The 21,678-nt window shown below is 40.0% G+C and overlaps 1 protein-coding gene across 17 annotated transcripts in view; it reads left to right on the forward strand.

Annotated features, from left to right (window-relative positions):
- ATF7IP (activating transcription factor 7 interacting protein) overlaps positions 1–21,678 on the forward strand; it is a 112,111-nt gene that overhangs the window by 50,365 nt on the left and 40,068 nt on the right. For 13 of the 17 annotated variants that reach the window (XM_074870974.1, XM_074870966.1, XM_074870959.1 and 10 more), the window contains 4 exons: positions 2,810–3,867; positions 14,515–14,604; positions 19,943–20,088; positions 21,203–21,340. In XM_074870974.1, coding sequence (XP_074727075.1) covers positions 2,817–3,867; positions 14,515–14,604; positions 19,943–20,088; positions 21,203–21,340 — 1,425 coding nt within the window. In that variant the 5' untranslated portion in view covers positions 2,810–2,816. Of the gene's footprint in view, positions 1–95; positions 183–2,809; positions 3,868–14,514; positions 14,605–19,942; positions 20,089–21,202; positions 21,341–21,678 lie in introns of those variants that run through there. The other 4 variants (XM_074870969.1, XM_074870967.1, XM_074870975.1 and 1 more) reach the window with 2 other exon arrangements.

Consider the following 21,678-nt stretch of genomic DNA (forward strand, 5'->3'; position numbering starts at 1 on the left):
CTTGTATTAGTGGTAGAAAAAATTGGCACGTTATTTCAGTGCATGTTCTGTAAGAATAAATCACAAATGGTTATTTTTTTCTTCTTTGAAAATAGTTTTTAAATTTCTGACAACTTGTATCAACATTGCTTTAGAAAAGGATTTCAACTGAAAACTGCTTTTTATGAACCGCTACTTAAAAGGTAGGTTCTGTTCACCGCTTTCATTCTCTGGAACTCTCCATCTAGAACAAAATACTTCTGACCATTTGCTGCCTCGCTTTCCTTGGTTTGGCTGTGCTACATTTAAGTAGACTTGCATATTTTAGCACTTGATTTTCATGATCAAAGGCTTTACTTCCTCCATGTAGTTTTTATGCTTTGGCAAATGTCTTATGGTTATGGTGCTTTTGGCTAGCACTGAGTGCATGCCAGGAACCCTGTGCCGATGCTGTTCTAGACCGGTAATACCATGCAAACCCCATTGTGCACTGTTTAGATTCCAGCTTCCCCTCCCCACCCCCCCTCCATGTTTCCATGACCTTCTCTTTGTCTGCTGCCTGTTACCAGGCGGGATTCGGGCAGCTGCTTACTGATTGGCTAACGTTTCAAGCAGCTCTTGGACGGCTCATATGAGTACACGATTATAGGCTAATCCATAGCAGCTAAACTAACATTTTGCTTTGTTGCTTTAGAGCTGCGATCTCTCTACAGAGTAATAATAATAAAGATATAGAGGGAAAACTAATTGGCTGAGGAATCCTTCATGTATTCCTAGCTGCACTGCCACATTTTGGGTTTGCCATGGTAGCACACATTTGGTCATGAGGAAGAAATCTCCAAATATTATTGAAGGGAGGTGCCTAATGGTGTGTTTGTGTGTCTCATGCTGAAGTATATATGACTTTGAAGCTTAAAATGAAAAAGGGAATTTTCATAAATTGTGCCTAAACAAATAGACACAATGTTTGTGTGTGTTGGTTTCAAAATTGCTTGTGTTTAAAAAATCAAAACAAAAAAAGCAACCCAAAACCTACTACCTTATTTAAAGCATTTAACCCTTACACACTTATCTCTGCATGCGGGAGTCGTTTTGTGCTGTTCTGTACAAATGCCTTTCTTTGAAATAAAAGATGCCCATTGGCTTGGGGCCTGGGCCACTCATAGCCTTCTTATGACTTGGTCACACAATGAGTAAAAACTGAAAATACCCAGGCATCAGTTGAGGGAAGTGCATAGCAAACGTAGCTAAACTTTGTGTTAAGTATAAAGGGAGGCTACAAACATACACTCATTTAGAACACTACTAGTTTTAAATGTTTTATTTGTGCAAAACTGAATTCTTGAAATCTGCTCTGGAGTTGCTCTCTTTGAAAGACTGGAAGGCAGTATTTATCAGGTGGCTGCTGATTGGCTTGCCCCGGTATGACTAAACCTGTCTGGACTGGTTACCGATTTATTTGTTCTTTCTTTCACTCGGCTCTCACATGGAGATGCATTACTTGGCTGCAGTGTGCTCCCTTGTGGATATGGCTGGAAACGCTTTAAGGCTGGTCAGCCGTGATACATGGTATTTAGCTGTTAACCAGCGTTAGTGTTCATCTTTTAATTTCATCTGTGCTTATAATTTTGTCACTTACAGTAGCTTTTATTGGATATTCTTTGGTTGCAAAAGATTGTGGGATTGAGCTGAAAATACGCATGAGTTACTCATAACCATCTAACAGTGGCATTTTGAGAAGCCTTTTTTTTGTACAGGTTCACTGTAGAGCTGTATTAGAGCTTTTTTTTAAAACTAGATTTTGGGTAATATCCTAAGATATGAAGTAAACGTAAATTTGAAATATATTAGAAATTCAAGCTTATTCAGTATTTTTTTTTAAAGAAAAAAAGTAAGGATGCATCAATATAAGGGTATTCTGATGTTTGATTTTTAGGACTGCTATTCTTGGCAAATTTAAAAAGGAAGTGCCCTTCATTTTACTTTGTATTTACTGTGTTTTATATTAAAAATATGAGTGAAAGACAGCTTAGATGATTAAGGAAACCAGAGCAGAAAAATACTAATTTGTTTTATCTGTTATGATTGCTCAGGTGATTCACTTACGAATTTGATTTTAAGTTGTCTGTGAACATTTTATTAATCTGTTAGTATATCTTTTGGTTAGAGGAAAGGTAGAATTGTGAATTTTGTAATATAAGAATTTTTTAATTCTGGGTAATGCTTATAAAAGAAAGCACTGTAGTCTGGGAGATCAAACTACTTGTCTGTCTTAATTTTAATATAAAGGCCTTGTATCCTTGTACTACGTTAACAGAAGAGTCTCACTAGCTAGTCACCTATTAGGATCTCTTGGAATTGTTCAAGGTTAGCCAAGCCTGGAATCTTCTATTTTTTTCCAAATGGCTCTGCAAGATATATGGAAAGATAAAATAAATGTAAATTGATGGGCCAAGAGTATTTCTTCTTTACGAAAAGAGAGACTGCTTGGCTCTTACATTAGCACAATATCTGTTTCTAGCTAGAAAACCTCATTATGTGGCTTTGCATAATAGTAATAATACAAGATAACTGATGTAAAATGTATAGTCAGACTATTACTACATAATGTTATGGTGTGACCTCTGTGATCTTCACATACACGTGTTTGTGCAGTATACGTAGAAACTTGTATTCACTTTTTCTGAGGACAAACAAAATTTAAGTGTGTTTGTTTTCATAGATAACAGTTAAACCAGTTTTCTTTAAAATGGGCTAAATGCTGCAGTTTTAGGGATGCTGTAATCTGGTAATTTTTACCTTCACAATTCTTTCTGAACTTTTTTTTAAGAGTCAAGATGGATAGCACAGATGAACCTCAGAAGAAGGTCTTTAAAGCACGAAAAACAATGAGAGCAAGTGATCGACAACAACTTGAAGCTGTCTATAAGGTTAAAGAGGAGCTGTTGAAGACAACTGAAGTTAAACTGTTAAATGGAAAGCATGAGAATGGAGATTCTGATTTAAATTCCTCTTTAAGCAGTACAGACTGTATGGAGGACAAGAGGGAAGTTAATGGCCTAGTGGACTTGTGTGCTAACTCTGAAGAAGGAAGAACAGCTTCTGATGACATTAGTGAAGCCAAAAGCCCTGAAAGTAGGGCAGGGGACATAATCAATGACATAGAACCCAAACCTCTAACGCTGCCTCCAGAGAATGTTACTCCTGAGCAGGATAAAAGTACTGATAGTGCTTTAGCTTGTGAAGCTGAAAATGGAGTGCTTGGTAGCAATAAAGATAACTTCCATGAAGAAAATAATACAAAAGATCATTTGGACCAAAGAGAGAGTAACATCCCATCAGAAGGTGAAAGTAAATCAGTTTGTGATATTAGTGACTCTTCTGAAGAGAACGGAGAAACAAATGACTTAACAATTAATTCCAATTCATCTGATGAGGAAAAGAGGACTGAAGAAGTAAGTGTTGAAGACACTGTTGGAGAAGACGCCATCTCTAGCAGTATGGAAGCTAACCAGGAACCAAAGGACAAACAAGACGGCACTGCAGGTCTTTCAGAAACCACTGTTCAGAAGACAGATGAGCCAAGTGAAAGTACCTTGGACAATACTGACACTATGGAAACAGATGAAATTATTCCAATTTTGGAAAAACTGGCCCCTGCTGAAGATGAACTGAGCTGTTTTTCTAAAAGTTCTCTGCTTCCAGGGGATGACACAGTCCCAGATTTAGAAGAGAAAATAGACAACTGTTTGGGTTCACCATCCAAGCAGGAAAGCAATGAAAGTCTGCCAAAAGAGGCTTTCTTAGTACTGTCTGATGAAGAGGATCCCTGTGATGAGAAGGAGGAACATGCTGAAGTGCTACTACCAAACAAGTCAAGTCTTCCAGGTAAGAGTTTTATAAATTGGTAGTTTTGATTCAAGTCCATGTTTTTGTTCATTTCTTAAAATGACACACTTGTGACATGTTTCTAAATTAAAAAGGCAGTCTTACCCACCAATTCTGTGTTATGTAGTCTACAGTTTTCATGGATGGAATTTGAGGCCCAGAAAAAAAGAAAATTTAACACCAAAAAACTGTCATGTTTGGTATCTGGTTTGTTTGGTTTGGTTTGGTTTTTTTCCTCATGCTCTTTGCAAACTGGGGTGGCGTGGTGGTGGAAGAAGAGGAAAGATGAGTAATTGCCAGAGATGGAACAGAAAGATTTGTGGGAATAGAAATGTGTTCATTTACTGTTCTTGAGCAGAAGAAAGCATTTCAACTTTCTTTTAATGCAAATAGATAGCAAGAATAACATGCTGGTAATCCAGGCATGCCACAAGTCCCATTTGTTTCAAATTTCTTTTTTTCACCAAAAGACAGTATTAGGAAGTTTTCAGGAAAAACACAAGTCATGGTTTTCATGCTGTATACCTTTTATTCATTTAACTCATAGTGGTTTTTATCTAAATTTTATCTGACTATGCTAACTGATTAACATTCGAAAGTGTAGAAGGCTGGTAGTCTCTTCATGTAGTTAGCAGAAGATTTTTTAATGTTAAACTGAATGGATGTCTTATGTATTATTGTCAGTTTTAAAAGCATATTTATTTTTTTCACATAGGGCACTCATTGCACCTTTGCACTTCTGAAAATAGATGAATAATTTACAGATAAACTGACACTGCTCTTTTATCTGTAATTAAGCTGTTTCAAATTATCATAGTTTCTTTTTTTCTTTTATTTTTTTCCCCATTGTATAGCTTTTTACGAAATTATGACCATGCTAACACAAATGTGTTTAAACATGCTTGACTGGGTAGGAATCCCATAGATTAAACAAGATTCAGGTGTCTTTCAGTCTCTGCGAAGTTAGTAACCATAGTTTCTCAATTCTTGTTTCACTAATGATGAAACTCTGTCTTTCACTAATGTGTGGTGGCATTCTGTCTCTAAACAACTAGAGAAAGGGAGCTAAGAATACATCTCTTTAGCCATGTTTCAGACTCTTCCTCCTTTTCTGGTATTTACCTTTAAATTTGTGCCAGTTAAACAGAGAAAAGGCAGGTTCCATAGTTTCTTCTAAGAATCTAAGTGTTAGGTGTTGCTGACATTGCAAAAGTGATACCACTGTTGTGCAATTAGTCATCCAGAAACTATTTGGAGGTGGGGGGTGGCAGGGAGAAAGAACATCGTGTGTACTTGTGTCAAAATTTATAAAACGTGCATCACAAATAAATTGCTCATCCTTGTTCTTACCACAGTTTAAGGGTTCTTTCATTGAAGATGAATGAAATTAGCATAGCAGGGTTGGTTTTCTCATCTTAGCAAAGGAGAAAATATACTGTGGTCACAGATGAGTTTTTGCTCTGGAGCAGAAAGACAGAAGTGAATATTAAATACTGGACTACAGTTTGCAGAAGTCTAAAATTCTTGTATCCAGCAATATTTTTTTCAAATTTTCAGTTTTGGTGACGGGACAAATTCTCTTGACTAGTTGTTTTATTTATTGGCTATAACAGTTTATGACTTTTACAGTTGCATGACTGTAACTGGGACTGTTCTTGAACTCTGGCCACTGTGAAGTACGTTCTGTCCTTGACCAGCAGTCACCTGTTAATTTCTGTGCTCTAAGCTTCATAAAGCTTGCCCATCAAGTTGCAGAGAAGGGAATTTTTCTGAATAGTACATTCTCTGTGAAATATTTCAAGCCGATCTCTTGGGGACCAATTTTGTACTAAATTTAGCATGATATTAATACACAAAATTTTGCAGTCCTTTCACCAGGATCAGTCTTTCAATAACAAAGATAATAGCAGAGAGGTTGCAGGAACAGGAAACAATTGTATGAGAAAACAGGTAGAGTTGTCTTTAGAAGATAGAGGTTAACTTTTGGAAAGAGTCTGAGAATTAAATCTGTGGAGATGGTATGGAGATGATTTGAAGATGGTATATTGGAGGCACAGGTACAAACTGCTCAGTTAAAAAGTACAGTTTTCAAAAAGCTCAGACAAAACCCAGCATGGCTAAACAACAATGTAAATAATGCTACTTAGAAGATGGACAGATTAATAGAATCTTTTTCTCAAGTAGAATTTGTAAATATAATAGCTGTGTTGGCACTTAAGATTTTTGTAATGGAAGATCATACATTAGAAAACCTTCGAGCTCTTTGGGTAGATAAACAAGCATGTGACAAGGAAGACCTGATTGATGTGTTTGAATTCTTTTGGATATCCAAACACAAATAATTTCTTACCAAGAACTTTTGGAAACTGAACTGTCTTCAGATAAGATGGAAAGTCCTTATGGAGGAAATAATAATTTGAAGAATGGAAAGTTTATCTACGATGATCTGTTCCAGAGACTGTGCTGTGCAACAGAATTAATAATGTACCTAAAATGAAGGGTGACTAGTGAGGTGATGGTTTGCTGATGATACTGTGAAGAGCTGTAGAAGAATCTTAAAGTGCTGAATGACTGGGGTATAAAAATAGCAGGTGAAACTCACTGTGCTTAACTACAGAGTGGTTCAGATGAGTATGAAAATGTTCATAACTTGATAGAAAAATAGAACTGACTCATCACTCCAGAACGATTTTTCCAGGATTATAGTAGGTAATTTTGTGAAAACATTGATACAGTAACAGTTGAAGAAAGTAAATAAAGAATGCTAGGAATAAATTAAGAAATTGAGGAAAACTTCACTATGGGACACCAAGCTCTTAAATGTTTTGTATAATTCTGTTTCCCCTCCCCATATCAAAGAAGATTTCACAAAACTGGAAAGAGTACATGAAAGAGCAACAGGGAAGATGATGAAATTGCAAAGTAATTTGATGGGTTTTATTCCAACCTCCTACGTAATGCAGGTCCAATTATATCAGATGGCTCGGGGACCTTGGCAGTTTACTTTTATACATTTCCAAGGATGGATATACCACAACTTCTTCTTGGGTAGCCTAATATTTAGCCAACTTCAACAGTGAAAAACTTTCTGCTAAATTGGAATCAGCTGTGTTCCAACTTGTGTCTGTTGCTGCTTCTCCTGTTGCTGTGCATTTTAAAGACTAGTGGCTTCATCTTGTCTTTGCCGTCCCATTATGTAGTGAAAGTCGGTGATACAATCTCCAGTTAGTCTTCACTTGTTAAGGCTGAGCAAATCCAGTTCTGTCATCTGCTCATATAGCACGTACTTCATCCCCTTGATCTTTCTGGTGACCCTCCACTGGACTTGCTGTGATTTTGTCAGTGCCTTTCTAGTACTGGGTATCAAAAAACTGGACATAGTGCTGCAGATGGGGGTTTCTCAAGTGCTGGACAGAGAAGAATCACTTCCCTTATCCTGCTGGACATATTTCTTGTTAATACAGCCTGAAATGCTGTTGGACTTACTTCGCACTGCTGACTAATGTTCAAATTGTTTTCCACCAGGAATCAGGACCCTGTTCTACAAAGTTCTGTTCTAGCCAGTCAACCCCCAGCCTGTCTTAATGCATAGGATTATTCTATCCCAGATGCAGGACTTCGCATTTGCACTTGCTGCACTTTGTGTTGTCCCATTTTTTCCAGCCTGCCAGTGTGCCTCTGAATAGCAGCTGTGCTCTGTAGAATATTTGCCATTCCTCCCAGTTTGTATCTGCAAACTTGCCAGGTGTGATCTCCTGCCCACAGGTCCAGTTCATTAGTAAATACAATAAACTGCATCAGCCCAGTATGGATCCCCGAAGACTGCCTCTAGTGCTAAGCCACCGGCTGGACTATATTAACCACTGATACCAATTCAAGCCCATCATAAAAAGCTAACAGGTCTGTCAGGCACGATTGGCCCTTACTAAATCCAAGCTGACTACTGCCCATCACCTTTCTTTTCTTTGTGAACCTGGAAGTGGCTTGCTATGAAGAATATTTTTTGATAACTCCCTAAGATGTCAGGTGAGGCCAACCAGCCTGTAGTTTCCATTAATCATCCTCCTTGACTGTCTTGAAGATGACTGTGACATTTCCCTTTTCCCAGTCATCAGGAGCTTCACTTAGTTGCCATGAAGATGGTAGAGAGGGGCCTCACAATGCCACCGGCCTACCTTCCTCAGCACTCTTGGGTACATCTCATCTGTTCCTGTGGACTTCTCTATCCACCTGGATTAAGTGTGCCCTAGCTCTATCTTCTTGACTGTGGGATAGCACTTCAATTATGCAGACTCTGCCAGGGTCTCTCCCTCTGCTCTCAGGAACCTAGGAGGGAAACTTGCCAGTGAAAAATGGAGACAGAAAAGTTAAGTACCTCAGCATTTTCCACGTACACAGCCATTAGGTTGTCTGGCCCAGTGAGTAGTGACTCCACAATTTTCCTTAGCCTTTTGCTGCCATTGTAGTTGTAGAAGCCCTTCTTGTCCTTTACATCCCTCCCTGGCTTCAATTCCAGTTGGGCTTTGGCTTTTCTTATTCCATTCCTGCACCACTGGACAAAGTATTCCTCTTGCTTCCTCCTTCTGTGTAATTATTTTTTACACTAGACCTCTGTCAGGAGGTCCCTGTTCACCCATGCCAGCTTTCTTCCATGCTGGCTCTGTGTTCTTCTGCACATTGAAATGAACTGTTCTCATGCTTTGAGGAAGCTGTCCTTGAAGAACAACCAACTCTCCTGCATCCTTTTGCTTTCCAGGGTAGCTCCCTTTGGGATACTACCAAGTAGGTCCTGAATAAGGTGGAATACGCTGTCTGGAGTGCAAGGACTGTAATGATACTTGTCCTGGTGACTTCTTGCAGGATTTTTAATTCCACAGCCTGCAGGTTGCTGCAGGTGAACCTGTTCTTGACCTTCATGTGCCAGACCTATTCTTCCTCGTTTGTGAATAACAAACCAAACAGAGCAACTCTCCTAATTGACTCATCAATCGTTTGTGTCAAGAAATTGTCTCCAGCACACTCCAGAAACCACCTGTGTTGTGCCAAATCATACAGCCCTTCCAGTTAAGGTACATCCAGGAGTCAGTCCTAAGGCCTGCAATTGTGTGAGATGGCTCTATTGACTTTCTCTCCTTGATCAAGTAGTCTGTAGTGAGAGCCTTGCACAATATTGCCCGTTGCTTTGTTGCCTTGTCTTTGCCCACAAGCACTCAACGGGCTCATCACCTGTCCTGTGGCTAAGCTCTGGGCACTGCTCTGCATAAAGCACAACCACTCCTCACCCCTTCCAGCCTGTCTTTCCTGAAGAGGCTGTTGCAATGCTGTAGTCGTTTAACCTATCCCACCAAGTCTCTGTAATCCAAATGAAATAATAATTTTTCAGTTGTGTAGGGACTAGTAGTTCCTCTTGTTTCTTGTGCTGCATTTGTTTACAGGTACTTGAGATGATGAACCCTGAGTCATGATGCTTTCACGAAGGACAAGCAAGCACCTTCCCTGTCATGCTGTTCCCCAGATGTTTCCTCACTGCCTCCCATACCTCAGCTTCACCTTACGACAACCATTCCTTACCATGCCTAGTTTCAGCTCTTCCTCAGTAGGTTAGCAAGCCTGCTTGCAGAACAATTGTTCAAATTTGTCAGATGGATTCAGTCCCTGCTCAGTAATTCTTGATAATCAGAGATTACCACAGTGAAAGGTGTAAGAACCTTGCCTGCAACACCTGTCATTCAGTGAGGTGTTGATCTTCTGGATGCATGCACTTTTACTAGACCTTTTTTTTTTGTCCTAGTTCATTGTGAGGATTGGTGATAATGCCACCTTGGGCCTTTGTGCCCCTCGCCCTTTTCTGTAGAGATCCATTGTTGCTCTTGGTATGCTTAGAATTGATTCTGGTAGGGTTGTTGGTGCCCATGTGGGTAAAAAGCAAGAGGTAATAGGTTGAGGACCAGATGAGCTTTGGTAGCCTCTTTGCAACATTGGGGATCCAGGCCCTCAGCAAGCAGCTAATGTCTTGAGGCATAAGGCTAGGTGGGTACCTCCTGTGTGGGAAGGAGTCCCTAGTCTCTCCTTTATGCAGGGAATTGGTTCTGGATGCAGGTGGCTTTGATGCTTCCATTAACAGAAGATTTTCCTCTTAATGTGTTCCATCAGTGCTGTATCTGTTCAGTAACTGCAGATTTGCAGGTAGAGAGGGAGTCTTCATTCTGTTGCTGGAAGTCATAGGCTTCTTACCTACTCCATTTTAAAAATCTCCTTTTGTTACTATTTTGAATACAGCCTCTAGCTGTCCCTATTTCCTTGCACTGTGGGCTTAGGTTTTTGTCTGTGCATAGTTTATCCCCTCTTTGTCCATTCTGTACAGTCAGCTCATCTCCTCCTACAGCTTCTTCACTTTCTGACTCGGATCAGAGAGAGAACTTCTAGGCAAGGATGGACTGTATTTTAGAGTAGGATCTTTCAGCCTGAAAAAGAGATGTAGGAGAAATGTGACAAAGATCTGTAAATGGTAAGTGGTGTGAAGAATGGATATTTGCTATCTTTTCCTCTACAAGAACCTCATGTATCAAATGGAGGAAAGGAAAAATATGAGAGACAGGATCAAGGCATGTAAGGAAGAGGTGGTTCTCCCTGTGGAGAACCTATGGAGCTCCTTGCTAGCAACACTGTGACTGCTAAAAGTTTACCTACATTCTTCTTCTGTGGAAGAGGAATTTTTTTTGAGGGCAATCAAGCACAGAAACCCTAAGGCTCTGGAGGTCTTCCACCAGCAATTTTTCAGAAAGCTGAGAAAGTTTTCTGGGACTGTGTAACTATGTTCTTTCCTCACATTCTCTATTTGCTCATCTGCTGTTGATGTGAAAGTGTTGGACATAGGATCCTGGATTAGGTGAACAGTTGGTTTTGCGTAGTGCAGCTGTTGCTGTGTTCTTTCTCATACCTGATTTGTACACTCTCAAGTTTGACCAGGCGAGTATGTCTACCAAAGCAAATCTGAAGTCTTTCTCTCAGAATTGCTAGCACTTTGGGTGCCTTCTAGACACCTTGATTCTAGGCTTCTTTACAGCAACAACAGCATTTCATGCCCTCCAGGGATAGTTTGAAAGAGAGTTTACTTGTTACTGATCTTTGTTAAGGGAGTCTGAAGCCAAGCAGCACACTCAAGTACAACCTTTTAAGAATAAAGTGCAGTTAACATTTAAAAGAATGTAGCTTGTCTTCTAGAAGGTAGTGTTTGAAGAGAGCTTCAGAGCATATGAATGGCAGATAAACAACTAAACATGAACTTTTGTTCCTGTGTTGTGATAGAACTGGCTGTCAAAATTACTGAATTCACAAACAGGAAAATAAGGTACACTTAAATGTCACAGATGAAACCACTTTTCTGCAATAATTTTCTATTTCTGGTTTTTACTTCAAAAAGGGATAATGGAAGGCTTTCAGAGAGTTGCTGCAAAAAAATATTTCAGCATTTCAGAAACAAACTTTATACTAGAAAGCTTAAAAGAGCATAAGTTTTGTTCATCCAATGGAAGATTAAAGAGGTCTACAATATCTGTAAACGGCAGCTGAATATATGGTGGAAAGAGATTTCTTTATTGCAGCAGACAGAGACACAACCACTGCATTTTTGATCCACTGGATTTTTCCAACAAGAAATTGGGCACACTTCTGTCTGACAGACTTTGGAGGACCGTTTAATGGATGTTGGATTCATTGGTTGTAATCTTGAAGTCCTTTATGGCTTTTTTCCCACTAAAAATGTGGTAATAAATAACTAAAGAAGAGACTATTGTGCCTTGTGTTTGAATCACTTTATAATTTTTTTTTTTTAATTTTTTATTTTATGATAGGCAGGAGGACTTGTGACCAATAATAGAGTACAGGTTGGGAGGGACCTGAAGGTCTCTAGTCCAGTCTCCTGCTCAAAGTAGGGTCAGCTGTGAGATTAGACAAGGTAGCTCAGAACTTTATCCAGTTAGGTCTTGAAAACTTCCACAGATGAAGACTGGACAACCTCTCTGGGCAGCCTGTTCCAGTGATTCTCTTCATGCTGGAAATGTTTTTCATTCCATCAGTTGGAATCTCTTGTTTCTGCTCACATGTGTTGTCTCTTATCCTTTGCTGTGCACCTGTTACAATGAGTCTGGATCCATCTTCTCAAAAGCCACCTTACAGGTATTGAAAAGCTGTTTTTAAATCTCCATTAAGATTTGTCTTCTCCATGCTGAATAAGCCCAGCTCCCTCAGCTTCTCTTAGAGGTTGTGTTTCCCAGCCTCTTAGCAGTCTCTTGCTCCTCACCAAGACATGGCATAACAAGTGCCAAGGGCAATAATCACTTCCTATGCTATACTGGCTCTGTTCCTGTGAATGTAGCTCAGGATGCTGTGGACCTCCTTTACTGCCAGGACATGCTGTTGGCTTGTGCTTTGCTTGCTGTCTATGCAAGTCCTTCAAGCAGAGCTGCTCCCCAGCCATGTGTCATTGCAAGGGCTCTCCCTTCCCAGGTGCAGAACTTCTGTATTTGTCCTTGTTGAATTTCACAAAGCATTTGTCATGCTATTTCTCCAGCTTGTCTAGGTCGTGATGATTCCTTTGAAAATACATGAATCTATGATTTCTTCCTAAACAAAAATAGTCAAATCCTGTCATGTTTCACAGGAAGAATCTGTATTTCTGTTTTATAATAACTTTTGGGTAGAGTTTGATCAAGGATTTGCTACTTCGAAAGGCTATGCATTTCTACTTTCTTGTGATAGCTGTCTGTGCACATCAGTTCTAGCCAATCTGTAAAGAGAATGTTGCAGTTACGGGATTGTGGAATAGTGAGAGTATGACTGTGCAGTCCAGAGTAACTTGGAAGTACTGTTCAAATGCTTTTAGGATTACTCTCTTTAATTTGCACTTACATGTATATTTTGGCAGAACTGACATCCAAATACGCATCTAGTCAGTCCCTAAGCAGATGTATGTGCTTGCAGATGTAGAAATTATTAAAAGGTATTTTCAACTGTTTAGTGATAGGTAAACACCTAATTAAAAAAAAAAAGATAAACACCTTTGTGTTCAGATCCATGGCAACTAGTGTGACTTAAGGTAACTGTGTGATAAATACAGTGATAATGATATCATCAAATTACCATTTTTTTAAAGGATTGCATTTGTTGCTTCTGCCTGTCTAGCATCACGATAACAAGATTGCGTCTTAGTGAAAAATAAGCTGATAGCTAACTGTAAAATTATCTCCATATTATGGTTTGAGCCTTCCTAACTAAAGAGGCTTAAACCACTTTTAGTTAAATGAGCTAAATTTGTTCACAGAGTGATGGAAGTTTGTAAGGAAGGGACTTCCTCATCCCTGAAATTACTTTTTTCTCTACATAGAACTCAGAAAATTCAGCATCTTTCAGCTGAATATTAAAATCTGTAAATTGTGGAAAAAGAACTCTTGAACTTAATAACTACTCCTTTACATTTTTAGGTAAATGAGTCCTATTTTATTGATAACAATTACATGATGCTTATCTATAAGTCTTAAAAAGCACATGGCATAGGCACTATGCTATTTTATCACCTTAAAAATAAATCAGATTGGTTTTGAAGAATTTATGTGGTATGGATATTATTCCTTGCATAAATTAACAAAATGAAAAACCTCATCATTTCAGTTTTTGGTTTTCTGACACCTTGCTTTTTCTGATTTATTAGGTGACTTATTTCAAATTATTCAAATGTTCTTCATAGTAGAAGTTAAATTTAGTGTTAAGAGAGCAACAAGCATATCTTTGCAGCCAGAACTTCCTCTAAAAAAGCTAGTAAACTGCTGTAATAGCAAAATGAAAATAGGAAATCGGAGAAGTGTACAGATCAAGATGTACCATGGCAGTGCTGACCTGTTATATTCTGGATAGATTTAATGTAATCTTAAAAGTAATAGTTTTACGTTGTATCTAGCAGGCATAGGAGGTGGCAAATACAGCCTGCATGAAACACATGATGGAAGTTCATGGAACATATAATAAAAGCTTTCAGGAAGTGTTAGCAGTTTTCATTTTAACCTGTGTGTATTCTGGCGTGTTATTTCAGATTTTTCTTTATTTAAGAATTTCCTAAAGTGTATGTTTTTAAATGATTAGTCTTAAATTGTGATACTTTGTATTAGGAAGAAACTTGAAATGAAAATTCGTATTTGTTAAGAAAAGAAGAATCTAGGCTGTTTCTACCATAAAGATTATGGGTGAATTTGCCAATTGTAAATAGAGAAGCATATTAGCATTTTGTTACTAAAATTTTTATACTTTTTTCCTAGGTGAAAAATAAACTAAAATAACTTATTGGGAACTTTTAACTACATTAAAAATACATTGTTTAATTTCATAGGTAACTTTGAGGCATTCTGTTGATATTTAAAGCTAAGCAAATCCAGAAGTGAATCTTACTGTGTTATATGGTAGTTCAGATTTTTGCTCTGAAGGTATCCTCTGATTTTTTTTAATCTCTGCATTCCCTCTGTCATACTTATTTCTCTTGCCTTCCCCAACATGGTTTTTCATAAGTATTCTGAGTTTGCTATTCAAAGTGGGACTCTTAAGAGACTTTTGTAGGTCAGCATAAGTAACACATGGGTTTTTTTCTTCTGTTTATAGAAGAGGTGGAGGAGGAGAGAAGAAAGGAACGTGAGGAGGATAAAGGAGGAGAAGAGACCCACAAAGAAGAAGAGAAACACACAGAGAAAAGTACGTAATGTTAAAATTATTATGCTTCACTGGTGGTACATACTAGAAACACAGAATCATTGACGTTGGAAGGGATCTTTGGAGATTATCTAGTCCAAACCCCCTGCTCAAAACCAGGTCAACTAGAGCAGTTAGCTCAGAACCATGTCCAGACAAGTTTTGAGTATCTCCACAGGTGGAGACTCCACAACCTTCCAGTGTTCCACTTTTACTGTTTGACTACCCTCAAAGTAAAAAAGTTTTGATACGTTTGAATGGAATTTCCTGTATTTCAATTTGCGTCCGTTTTTCTCATCCTTTTACTGGTATTCACAAAGAGACCTGGTTTGTCTTTTTTCACTCTCCACCCATCAGGTAATTTATGCACATTATAAAATCTCCCCTGACTGTCTTCTCCAGTTGAGCAATGCCAGCTGTTATTTCCTCGTATGATGGATGTGCTAGTCTGTAAAACGTGTTGGTGCCCCTAACTGAACTCTATCTAGTATGCACATGTTTTTCTTGTATTTAGAAGCCCCAAACTAGACACAAGACTCAAGGTTCAGTCTCACAGTGCTGATTATAGGGTAATAATTACCTCCCTCAACCTGCTGGTGATACTCTTCCTCAGGCTTGACTGATGTTGTTGGCCTTCTTTGCCAACAGGGCACATTGCTGGCTCATGTTCAACTCAACGTGCATGAAGATCGCCAGGGCCTTTTCTGCAAAGCTGTTTTCCAGCTGGTCAGTTCCCAGCCTGTACTAGTACATGGGTTTAATCCAACCCAACTGTAGGACTTTGCATTTTGTTGAACTTTATGAGGTTCTTGTTTGCCTATTTCTCCAGCTTGTGAAGGTGACTCTGGCAGCATAACCATCTAGTGTAGCAACCACTCCTTTCAGTTTTGTATCATCTGCAAGTTCCCGAGGATGCCCTCCATGCCATTGTCTTGGTCATTAATGAAGATGTTAGTGTTGGTACCAGTATCATCCACTGGTGTACATTATAGTGACAAGCTCCAGCTGGACTTTGTACCACTAATCACAGCTCTTGGAGCCCAACAGTTGAGCCAGTCCATTTATCTAGGCCATACATCATGAGATGGTCTCTGAGGATGTTTTGGGTGTCAAAAGCATTACTAAAGACAAGAAAAACAGCATCCGCTGCTCTCCCCTTGCACACCAAGCCAGTCATGTCATCATAGAAGGCTGTCAGGCTCATGAAGCATGATTTCCCCTTGATAATCCATTCTGACTGTTCACCGTCACCTTCTTTAATAGGTTTAAAAATGATTTCTAGAATTACTTGTACTATCACGTTCTCAGGGACTGAGGTGAGGCTGACCATCCTGTAATTCACTGGGTCCTTCTTGCCCTTCTTGAATATTAGAAGAAAGCAAATCTCCCTCCTATCCTCAGGAACGTTCTGGTGTTGCCACAACCTTTTAGAGGTTGAGAGTGGCCTTGCAGTCACCTCAGCCAGCTCCCTCGGCACTTGTGAGTGCACTCCTCTGTCTTGGATGAACTTGTGTATGTCCAGTTTGTTTAAATGTTAACTTAATGCTTCTCCACTGAGAGCGAGTCTACCTTTGCTCCAGACTGTCCCACTGGTCTCAGGGAGCTGGCATTGCTGAAGGCAACTCTTCTCATTAAAGTCTGAAGCAAAGAAGGCATTGAGTGCCTGGGCTTTTTTTGTGTCCTTTTTCTGCGTCACATGCTCCCTTGCCTCATTGAGCAGGGGGGACGTATTTTTCCTTGTTTTGCTTTTGCTGGTGGTATACTGGTAGAAGCCCTTCTTGTTGCCCTTCATGTCCCTCACCAGATTCAGCTCAAGGTGAATTTTGGCTTTCCTAAGCTAATTCCCACCCACATAGTGCCTTTATCTTTCTCATGGGTCATCTGTCACTAGCAGATGGGGGGCCTTCATCCCCTGCAGGCAGGGAGTCACTTGCTACTCATATGCGGTGCTACTGCATGGCTCAGGCTTCGCCAGCTCAGATGTTTCACTGGGCGCATCTCCCAGCCCCATATCTGCTATGAGGGCACTGAACGAAATTTGTCATTGTCCTGTACACCTGCAGGTAGAGTGGGAGCTGCTGTCCTGGTGCTTCCAGCCTTTGTCATCATAGGAGTGTCTATTTCCCATCTGGATAAGCTCAGGCTCTGGCTGTACCTCCTTTGGTACAGTGGGGGTTGCAGTTCTTGAGGCTGCAGTGTCTTGGAGTATATCCAATCTGTTTCTCAGTTATTTCTCATGCTGTGCCATCCACTGACCTCCTCCCATAGCTCCTTTAACGTGGTGTGCTGGGTTTGTGTGGCGGGGTTTTTGGTAGCAGGGGAGGGGGCTACAGGGGTGGCCTCCTGTGAGAACTTTCTTGAAAACTCCAAGTTGGACCCGCACCTGGCCAAAGCCGAGCCAATTAGCAGTGGTGGCCATGCCTTTGTGATAACGTATTTAAGAAGGGAAATTGAGAGGGGATTGGAGGCTTGTGAGGAGGCATTACAGAGAAGGACACCTTTGTGAACACCGAGGTCAGTGGAAGGATGTGGGAGGAGGTGTGCCAGAGCAGAGAGCCCCCCTATATCCCATGGTGATAGGGCATGGCTGCTCCCTCCTGCCACCCATGGAGGTCACTGGGGGAGCAGAGATTTGCCTGTGGTCTGTGGAGGACCCCCAGGACTCTGTGCGAAGAAGCAGCCCCCGCTGTTGTAGTTTGGCACTGGGAGGACTGCAGCATGGGGAGGTGAACCCCGCCAGAGCATCTTGAGAAGAATGCATCCTGTGGGGAGGACTCACGACAGAGAAAGTTTGTGGAGGACTGTCTCCCGTGAGAGAGATGCCACATGGAGCAGGGGGAAGAATGCAGAAGAGTGCTTCTTCCCCCCCTTGCAGGAAGAAGCAGCAGCCTGACTGTGTAAGCCAAAATGTCTTGCTAACTTTTTTTTTTTTTTTTACTGAGAGTAGAGTAGGTCAGTGTAACTTTCGGAATGTGCAGACACAGCTGAATTTTGGTGCTTTCATAAAGAAGAAAGGGGTTTGAAGGTAAGAAAGTAATAAATAAGACAGTCGGGCCTATTCTTAAAGATAACAGGAACAAGGACAGGACAAACTAAAACAAATGAACTCAAGACACACCACCTCCTAACAGACCTTTGTGAGCATGTGTGAGCACTGAGGTCAACCAGCAGACATGGTGAGGAAGACTACTGACAACCACCAGAAACCCTTTGAGACCACCACCCAGCAAAAAAGCACATGTGTAATTAGGATGCAAATACTATGATTAGTTCCAGGAAATCTAATGCATATGTAACTCACTTCTCAGAAAAATTATTAATATATATGATCACACTGTATATTAGCTGCTGCTTATAGATCTTGGGCATGCTCACTTTTTGCGAAGCTATTTGTGTGTGCACCCAGGGCTGCAATAAAGAACGCCTGCTTTCTGAAACTCCAAAGCAAGTCGTAAAAGAGTTCCTATACCAGCTTTTACAGTAACAACTGCACTGCCCATCGCCTGCCCCTGTGTTGCTGGGGAAGAGGTAGAGATACTGGGAACAAAACTGAGCCGGAGAAGAAGGGAGGGGTGGGGGGAGGTGTTTTTAAGTTGTGGTAATGCTTCTCACTGCCCAGTTCTGTCTGTTAAGTGTTGTTGTCCTTAGTGTTTTGAATTAAAGTGATGTCCTCTTTTCTTCTTTTGCCGAGTGACTGTAATTGGGTGAGCCACCTCTCCCTGTCCTTATCTCGATTTCTGAGCCTTCATTTTCTCCTTCCCAGCGCTGGGGATGAAGAGATGAGTGAACGGCTGGGTGGTGCTCCTTTGCCCTCTGGGCTCAAACCATGACACTTGGCAACACAGCTCTCCTGCTGGTTTGCACCTTCTGTAGCCAAGAAGCTCATCTCACTCTGCCATAGCCTCAGCCAGAATGGGAGGTCCTAGAGAATCCCTGCAACTGAAGCCTTATCTTCCCCAAAATAGCTCGGTCTGGGCAGAGGCTTTGACATTACCCAAGAGTTGTTCTGGTGGCTGCTGCAGACCACACCATGTGGCACATCACCACCGCTACTGAGTGCAGGGACCATCCCCCATCTGTGCATCCCATTGTGCGAAGTCCTCTGTAAGCTCCTCTGCAAGCTGTACTCTAGGCCCAGCAATAGTAAAGGCCTCTCCCAAGTACCTGCTGCAAGGGTGTTTGAGCTTCCCCAAGAAATCAGCTACAACATCAGCACAAAGCACCCTTTGGTCAAGAACAGCTGACGCAGCTCATTAGAAGCTGCTAGAGTTCCTAGAAGTCACAGCTTCCTTTAGATAGCCTTTCCACTAGTAGCAAGCACCCTGAAGCTCTTCAGAGAGAATCAAACTGCAATAAAATGGTGTGTAGCATCTGCCTCAGAAGAAATAACCTGAACATTAAACATGTTCTGTTAAATATGTAGGTAGCTCTTGCATGTTACACACTACTTGTACTATTCATTGGTTAGGCTTTTTCTAAAGAGGGACTAGAAAACAGTTGTATGGAAGTTCCTAATAAACTTGTCTTCACTAGTCTGAGAATAGTGTTCTAGCCAGATTTCTTTTTTATGTCTACAAGTTTTTCTGATGGGTGGAAGAAGGCTGGAGTTGTAGCTTTCCCCTCTTAATTTTCCACTATTTACTGTCATTATGTAAAATATGAAAAACTTGTACCATAGACATTTATATTGCTTGCAAATATTTAGCATTCTGAGTGAGATTTCTGGTTCTTTTGTGCTTCATTGCTGTGATGAAAATGACTTTTATAATAAAGTTCTGATTTGAGCCTGGTTTTTGTTAGATTTTTACTGTTGTTCTTATCTAAGAAGTAAGAAAAAGGTTTGGATGTTTATTTCAGTCAGGGATTGGAGGTACAGGTTAAAACGTCATGGTAGGTAGAAAAAAAGGTCCTTGATGACACAGCGAGAATGAGATGTAGTCTTACTTGGCTGGAATCTTGAGAAGAGGATTCCTTTTTCAGAAGAGGGTTTTGTTTTGCTTCTCAGAAGCCATGTTTCATTCTAGGATGATGCTGATAGGAGCTGGAAGAACTGGAGGCAAGCTCTGGAGAAGGGAACGGTGATACTGTAGCCATTTTGCATTTGGAGCAGTGGTTTGGTGAATCACAAAGCAGAATCCTTAACAGGGCAGCAATGTACAGACACCAAAGGGGCTGTTGTTCTGCTTTGATGCCATCAAACATGTTTTCAAAAGACTTCTTACTGATTTAGGATGAGAAAGCTTAAACTGGGGACAAATGAAACTTCATAATAATTGCAGCATTCTGCAGATACCTGTTTTTTCAAAGATGCCTCACGAGCAGTTGTATCTAACCGTTCCAGGTGAAGTGTCAAGGAGAAAGCGTTCCAAATCTGAGGACATGGACAGTGTTCATTCTAAACGTCGTCGGTACATGGGAGAAGATTATGAAGCAGAACTCCAAGTAAAAATTACAGCCAGAAAGGATGTTGACCAAAAATTAGAAAAGGTAATGGCAAATACACACCTGTCACTTGTCTTACCATCTTTAAATTAACTGTCCTTTCTCACATGCTCCCTGCCCCCCCAAACTCTCAGGTTTTGTTTTGAAAATTGGATGCAATTCAAATAACAAAGGTGGCTTAATTCGTATAAAGTTCTGTATAGCCCTACTTTCTAAAAATAGACCAAATATCATTTGAAAACTATTCTGCAAGAGGTATATTTGAAACGTATTAAATATTTGAACTCTTAAGTCTCATGTGGAGAATTGTAGCATTGGAGGTATTTCAGTGTGGTAAATGTTTATATGTGGTGCGCTTTACTATGTACCTAGCTTTAAAGAAAGTCTGTCTCCAAACCAGAGTGCAATCAGCATAGCATTTTGCAGATTTTTGTATAGCCTGATTGCACCGTTAGCATGTAAAGAAACCTATGGTGTTGAAGAAAAAAAAATTGTGCCCTACTTTCATTAGTTAGTTAGCTAGTGCATGTTGTAACTTTAATAGGATGCAGAAAACTGAACTATGTTTGTTGCTTGTTTATGTTTGTTTTCTAAGGAAAATGCCCTGCAATAGGTATAGGAGGGAGAAAAAAATTAAATAATTGTATCAAGTAAACTTTGCAGAATCAGTCTCTTTTTTCATTTTTAGCTTCTGAAAGAAAAGCAACACAGGGCATTTTTGCTAGGGAAAGGTGCATGTCAGAAATAACGTTTTGTTGAATGTCTTTTAGTTTTTGTTCTTTGAATGCCAGTGTCCCTCTCAAGAACACAGAAGTAAGAGGAAAAATTAATTTATGTAAACACAGCACCTTATGAAAATACCTGCTGTTGTTAAGGTTCTTTTGATATTCAGTAAGGTTTTATACACTTACCATACTGCAATGAAATTAATTTCTTGGATTAATGGCAAAGAATGATCATTTGTATTTGCCAAAATAGATGTTCTTAGCTGTGCAACCACATGTTTATTGGTGACTACAGATTTATTTGATTGACAGGGCACAACTGTTATTGTTCTGTTTGTAGCAGGATACTTGTTAAAAGTTGAGAATATTTTTATAGATGGTCTCACAAATTCTGGAATTGCATTGTTACATTTTTTTAAATAATAATTTTGCAGGTTATCCAGAGACTGTTAGAAGAAAAACTTACTGCTTTACAGTGTGCTGTATTTGACAAGACTCTGGCGGACTTGAAAACACGAATAGAGAAAGTAGAATGTAACAAGAGGCATAAGACTGTGCTTACCGAACTACAGGTGAGTGAGTTTGTGTTGAACTATAGACTAGAGTCAAATTTAAAAATAAGGCCCTCAACATTTAGTAGTAAGTCTCCTGTAGTTGTCAGTAGGGAAGTCATTTTGACTTCACAAAGGGAAGGGGGGGAAGCAGCAAATACTGATGTTGCTTTTGAGTTCTAAAATTCTGTTGCCCTACTCAGAAAGAAGAAAGCAATCAGTTAATCATCAAAAAAACCCAAAGCAAATCCTCCTTCTGGCAAACTGATTCATTAGCTTTTAGTAATCTGCTCTTGCAGTCTTCTGTTCCATTTAGACATTATTCAAATAAATGTTAAGTATGAAAATGTCTAATGCCT

Source organism: Strix uralensis, chromosome 5 (assembly GCF_047716275.1).
Source record: "Strix uralensis isolate ZFMK-TIS-50842 chromosome 5, bStrUra1, whole genome shotgun sequence".
In the NCBI taxonomy this organism is placed as follows: Eukaryota; Metazoa; Chordata; class Aves; order Strigiformes; family Strigidae; genus Strix; species Strix uralensis.